This window comes from Brassica napus, assembly GCF_020379485.1.
Source record: "Brassica napus cultivar Da-Ae chromosome A3 unlocalized genomic scaffold, Da-Ae chrA03_Random_11, whole genome shotgun sequence".
In the NCBI taxonomy this organism is placed as follows: Eukaryota; Viridiplantae; Streptophyta; class Magnoliopsida; order Brassicales; family Brassicaceae; genus Brassica; species Brassica napus.
In genome coordinates, this window is record NW_026013970.1 from 23,562 (window position 1) to 29,777 (window position 6,216).

Here is a 6,216-nt window from a genome sequence, read left to right on the forward strand (position 1 = left end):
AGTTAATGTAAAATTTATCCAAAATATGGGATCATTTAAAACAAATCCTATTTTTGTCCCAATAAACCTAAAACTAAAAATAAATTGGGAGCTAAATATAATAATTAAAAAATAAAATATAGACATTGCCCACAAATAAACAATGACCCATCATTAGCGGTAACTTTCTAAAACTAGAGAGTGCTTCTCGATCAAGTTTATCTAAACACCACTCGTTCACGTTTCTAAAAACTCGCAGTACGGTCCATCATCTAAAGGCTATAGGCTTCCAAAGAAGTAGATAAATTAAACAGAAAACGATCTATGTTTGAGAAAGCTTAATAATTCCCCATTTTAATCTTAATCCCTTAAGAAAACAGGGGAAACAACTTATATATTAAAATAAAACTATTTCTCTTAGCGAAAAAGAGATCACACAAATATTTTTAAAAGATGGTTATGGCTAGGCTGTTAAAGTTGATGTTAGTGTTATGTATTGTTGGTCTGATCCCGACCATACGAGCCGACATGTCTGAGTTGGACGAATATTGGTCGGGACGAGCTGATGAAGCCCGAGAATTCACTCTTCAAGCTTATCATTCTGATCCTTATGAAATCATCGATCACTTTCACGAACGTCACTACGAGTAAGTCAAGTTTAATTATATCAATAAATAAACATTACTAATGTTTAAAAATCTTGGTTTGGTCTGGTATGTATATAGCAACTCTACTGATGTTACACCGACCGAGGAAGATAACAACACGAAGCCTGAAGAGGTGGAAAACGAGGTCATTGAAATGGTCGGATCCGGAGATAACTCGACGAACAGCACGAGACGAAGCTTAAGAGGTAAAGGCAAAGGAAAATGGAGTAAGCTCAAGGGACCGTGTACCGCAAGTAACCCTATAGATAAATGTTGGCGTTGCCGTAAGAACTGGTCTAAGCGTCGCAAGAAGCTTGTCAAATGTGTACGCGGGTTCGGACACATGACGGTCGGTGGTAAACATGGACGCATCTACGTGGTCACAAGCAACCTCGACGAGGACATGGTGAACCCTGAACCCGGGACGTTGCGTCACGCCGTGATTCAGAAGGAGCCTCTCTGGATCATTTTCAAGAACGATATGAGCATTCGTTTAAACCAAGAGCTTCTGATTAATAGCTTCAAGACTATCGATGCGCGAGGAGCTAATGTCCATATCGCGCATGGCGCGGGGGTCACGATGCAGTTCGTGAGACATGTTATTATCCATGGGTTGCATATTCACCATATATCTGAGAGTAGCGGTGGTATGATCCGTGACTCGGCAGACCATTTTGGAATGAGGACTAGAGCCGATGGAGACGGTTTGTCTATATACGGTTCGTCTAACATTTGGCTTGACCATGTCTCCATGTCGCAATGTCAAGATGGACTCATTGATGCCATTGTTGGATCCACTGCCATTACAATCTCCAACTCTCACTTCACTCACCACAACGACGTAAACATTCATTATCCATATAATCTAAATTATATTATTCCATCATTATAAACATTTTTAGGTTAATCTTAATATTTTTTTTTGATAATTTTGAGGTCATACGATTTAAATATAATAAATTTTAAAATATTTGGAGTTAAGATAAATATTTCATCCGATTGTACCCAAAACTGGTAGTGCCTAGAACCAGTTCTGCTACTAGCCTCTATCGTAAGTTCATTTATAAACTTTTTTTTTTTTTTTGGATTTTTTGCTTGTGTAGGTGATGTTGCTTGGTGCTCAAAACACTTATGACTTAGACAAAAAGATGCAAGTCACAGTGGCTTATAACCATTTTGGTAAAGGACTAGTGCAGAGGATGCCAAGGATCAGGTGGGGATTTGTTCATGTTGTGAACAATGACTACACTCATTGGGAGCTTTACGCTATCGGAGGCAGTCAAAGTCCAACAATTCTCAGCCAAGGAAACCGATTCATTGCTCCTCCACACTTACCTCATTACAGAGAGGTAACTAAAAACATAATAATAGTGCTTAACAATGCATAAAACAAAATTTTGGATGTTAGATTGTTAACTTGTGAAAAAATGTAACAAATGTAGGTGACAAAGAGAGACTATGCTCCGGAAGAAGAGTGGAAACACTGGAACTGGAGATCTGAAAAAGATATATTCATGAATGGAGCTTATTTTAGACAATCTGGAGATCCTAATTATGAAACTGATCACACCAGACGAAACATGATTAAACCGAAAAATGGATACGCTGTTTCAAAGTTGACCAAATACGCAGGAGCACTTGATTGCAGAGTCGGAAGACGCTGTTAGACCATTTCCTTTTTGATTACTTGTCTGAATTAAAGGCAACAACGTTTTGATTTTTTTTGCTTCTATCTAGTTCAGGAAATAATGAATTAAGGGGTGAAAATGAAAAACGTTATAACTTGTAAATGTATTTTGTATTTTTGTGTATATGAACAAAAAAAGATGTAAAAAGAGTAAGTAAATATAGCTAATTCTTGTACTACGTTTGATTTTGTGGTGATATCTCTCTTCTTTGGTTCCTATAGCTAATTAAGGAAGGGTTTACATCTAATGAAGAGAAGCAAACGATGAGAGATGATCCCATTAAGATAGAAATGGAATTACAAAAAAAAAGTTAGAAGAAACAACTGAAAGGAAAAGCTATAGGAATCTCATAAGTGACTCATGAAGCATTTCTCTTGAACATTACTAGTCCCTAGTGGGCAGAACAAATCCATCTGCTCACCTAATAAACATACAATCGGAAAATGTACCAAAGAAAGTTAAACTTACATGTTATGGAAACATGGCATCAGCCAATGAGACCACATAGTATGGCTGTACCACCCTCTCAGCTTCATTGACAAAATGCTGAATAGTGGATAAAGAAATGTTGCCAAAGAAGTGGAACACAGAAAGATGTGTACTAGCCTCCATTCGCTATATAATTAGGTCTACTCCTTTTAAAATCTTTCAAACAACCTAAAAAAATATCTTACGCATTAAGTATTGTTGTCCTCAAAACGTGTTGAAAAAGGGACGGATGTAAATGATATTCGAGCTTTCTAAACGTTAATATAATTGCTAGTTGCTTTCTCTTTTTAAAATAATAAATTTCAGCAGAGTCGGCAAGCAATACCAGGTTGTTGTGGGTTTTGAAGACCCAAAGATCTCAAATTATCAAATATATAATTTGTAAATGGATAATTTATAGTACCTACCAAAATAATACAAATGAATAAAATTGCCAAAGATATGCTCTTATGCCAAAAATAACTAATACTCCCTCCGTTTTTTAATATAAGTCGTTTTAGAGAAACTTTTTTGTTCTAAATTATATGTCGTTTTCGGTTTTTTATGTAACATTTATTAGTAATTAATGTTGTCTGACCAATGATAATATATCTTCTATTTTTCTATTGGTTAAATTATGGTTAGGTAAATAATTAATGATGTTTTTGTTTCGAAAATATAAGAAATTAATGATTTTCTTAATCTATGTGCATAGCTTTAAAACGACTTATAATAAAAAACGGAGGGAGTATATTTATAAGAAAATAAAAATAATAAGAGCAAAGATTCCTAGTACAAACTACTAGCATTCCCATATAAACCGGGGGGGACAAGTACAAGAAATTTCAGGGACAACCCCGACATTTCCTTAAAAATACATACGAATGCTTTCAATTAAAGCAAACATACAAAACAATTCCAAGGTTCAGAAAAAAAAACAAATTAAATACTATAGTATTTATATTCATACATGTGGAATTAATAAAGTAAATCAATAGTTCTATTTTTCTAAAAACACCATAACTGATGAATCATCAATTTCTGCGACCAAAATAAGTAATAAAAACTGGATCTCCGGTTAAGAATAACCGGATTTAAACCGACCAAAGCAAGCAACTACGTATATGCTATAAATATATATATTTTTTATGTATGTGTATTTCCACATTTGCCCCTTTGAGAAGACCGAAACGGATAAAAAAGGAATCCGCTGTTTGAAACAAAACATAAGCCCATAGTAAGAAAAAGAACAGCCCCTGGTTTTGTCTCGATAATGGTATCTCTATCTTTTTTTCCCTGTTTTATATCTCATTCTTTCTCCTTAATCCCATTTTCATTACCAGATTCAGATTGAACAAAGTCTCTGTCTTTCGGTGGGGGGTTTGTGAGATTCATGGGGTTTGAAATGAAACAAGAGAAAGATGTTTTGAGTAAAGATCAATGTAAAGTTAAAAGCCCTAATCCAAACTCTGTTAATTCACCTCATATCAAGAAAAAGAAGAAGAAGAAGGATAAGGATAAGACGAAGAAGAGGGGGATGCGACGGAAGAGGAGTGATTCTCCGGCGGATGAGATCACTCCGGTGCGGCGGCTGTTTGATACCTGCAAGGAAGTGTTCTCCAGTGGCGGTCCTGGAGTTATTCCTTCTGAAGATAAAATCCAACAGCTACGAGACATTCTTGGTATTGTAATTTCGATTCAAATCTCATTTGAATTTTTCTGGGTTTTTCATAAAGTTTCTGTTTTGATTTGAGTTTGGTTATGTAATATGTTAGATAATATGAAAACAGAGGATGTCGGGTTAGCTCCGACCATGCCCTATTTCCGACCAGACTACGGACCAGAAGATGGGTCTTCGCCACCAATAACGTATCTGCATCTACACCAATGTGAACAATTCTCGGTAATGTCACCAAACACACAACACACTCACGGTTTTTGTCCTTTTTCCTTGTGGTGTAAGTAATCATCATTAGGGTTTTTTTATTGGCAGATCGGGATTTTTTGTTTGCCGCCTTCTGGTGTCATTCCTCTTCATAACCATCCAGGGATGACAGTTTTTAGCAAGCTTCTCTTTGGTACAATGCACATCAAGTCCTATGATTGGGTGGCTGATGCTCCAAGTAAGTTTACTTTTGTCCCAAGAAAACTTATTAGGGTTCAGTAGATATTTGAAGATAAGGAAGTCACTTTTAACTTAATATCTCAAAGATATAATCCCAATTTAGCAAAAGAAAATTATAGGTTTTGATTAGTGATGATACTTGGAATGGTAGTGTTGGAAGTTTTTTTTTTATGCTGTTTCTACTCAAAAAGTCAAAAACGAATCTCAATGAAATATAGATTGGTCCATCTACCTTAAATAGTATTATAGGTCTCATCTCACTGATGTGATGATGACTCGAATCTCACTTTAGGACCGACCACATACTCTTAATGTAGGTCATCATCCTACTTGTGTCAAAAATTTGGATTGGTCTCAATAGGAACTAAAGATTCGATGTCTTTTTTCTATAGGTGCTCTGAATGTTATACAATTCCATTTTCACGTTTTAAATTATTACAGTTCAAGACATTTATCGTTTAGTGATATCTCAATTCGCAGTGAGAGATCCGAAAACCAGGCTGGCAAAACTGAAGATGGACTCAGCGTTAACCGCACCATGCAACGCCTCCATTTTGTACCCTGAAGATGGTGGGAACATGCATAGGTTCACAGCCATAACAGCGTGCGCGGTTCTAGACGTGCTTGGCCCTCCTTATTGCAATCCAGAAGGCAGACATTGCACTTACTTCCTAGAGTTCCCTTTGGACAACTTCTCATCAGGTGAGCTTTTTTTATACTTACTAGTCATAATAGCCTGTACACGAGTTACATGTAACTAGTCCAGATAGATAAAAAAGTTTATTATGTTTTTTTTTTCAGAAGGAGGTGACGTTTTGAGAGGTGAAGTTGAGAAAGAAGGTCATGCATGGCTGCAAGAAAGAGGTGATAATCCAGAGGATCTTAACGTAGTTGGAGCTTTATACACAGGCCCAAAGGTTGAGGATTGAGAGCTTCTTTTTTTATCTATTGCGCATTTCAGATTTGGAATCAGTTTTTTTTTTGTTGGACTTCTTAGTTTAAATTCTTCTTTGTACATAAAAAGGAAAGGGAAACGAGAAAAATAATATATATATTTTCTATTTTTAGCCAAAATAAAATCTGTTTTTTTTTTTCCAATAAATTTGGCTTTGATATTTTCCGAGTTAGTGTTTAGAATCTGTTTTCTTTTACTTTAAATTTTGATTTATTCTTTCATTTTGATTAATTTGGTTTGGATCTCGATATACATGGTAGAAACCCATTTAAACCTAAAGAGATTAAGAGATTATTTGTAAGATGGAATGAGATAAATAATGATTAGTGGAATAAAAATAGTGATGGTAAGAGA

At 35.5% G+C, this 6,216-nt stretch overlaps 2 protein-coding genes across 2 annotated transcripts; both read left to right on the plus strand.

Moving 5' to 3' along the window:
- Positions 1–279: 279 nt before the first annotated feature.
- LOC125594097 (probable pectate lyase 19) lies at positions 280–2,334 on the plus strand. The gene is made up of 4 exons (XM_048770417.1): positions 280–626; positions 705–1,467; positions 1,730–1,975; positions 2,069–2,334. Exons 1-4 carry the CDS (start codon positions 433–435, stop codon positions 2,291–2,293), a joined length of 1,428 nt encoding a protein of 475 aa, XP_048626374.1. The 5' UTR covers positions 280–432; the 3' UTR covers positions 2,294–2,334.
- Positions 2,335–4,015: 1,681 nt separating this feature from the next.
- LOC125594100 (plant cysteine oxidase 1-like) lies at positions 4,016–5,987 on the plus strand. Its single transcript, XM_048770419.1, has 5 exons — positions 4,016–4,464; positions 4,558–4,685; positions 4,776–4,905; positions 5,388–5,609; positions 5,709–5,987. The coding sequence occupies exons 1-5, from the start codon at positions 4,176–4,178 to the stop codon at positions 5,834–5,836; spliced, it is 897 nt and encodes a 298-aa protein (XP_048626376.1). The 5' UTR covers positions 4,016–4,175; the 3' UTR covers positions 5,837–5,987.
- The last annotated feature ends 229 nt before the right edge of the window (positions 5,988–6,216 follow it).

Coding starts and splice junctions, on each gene's coding strand:
- LOC125594097 (XM_048770417.1), top strand. CDS start 433: ATGGTTATGGCTAGGCTGTTAAAGTTGATGTTAGTGTTATGTATTGTT. Junction 1,468..1,729: donor ACTTCACTCACCACAACGAC/GTAAACATTCAT, acceptor TTGCTTGTGTAG/GTGATGTTGCTTGGTGCTCA. Junction 1,976..2,068: donor ACTTACCTCATTACAGAGAG/GTAACTAAAAAC, acceptor TAACAAATGTAG/GTGACAAAGAGAGACTATGC.
- LOC125594100 (XM_048770419.1), top strand. CDS start 4,176: ATGGGGTTTGAAATGAAACAAGAGAAAGATGTTTTGAGTAAAGATCAA. Junction 4,686..4,775: donor ACCAATGTGAACAATTCTCG/GTAATGTCACCA, acceptor TTTTATTGGCAG/ATCGGGATTTTTTGTTTGCC. Junction 4,906..5,387: donor TTGGGTGGCTGATGCTCCAA/GTAAGTTTACTT, acceptor CTCAATTCGCAG/TGAGAGATCCGAAAACCAGG.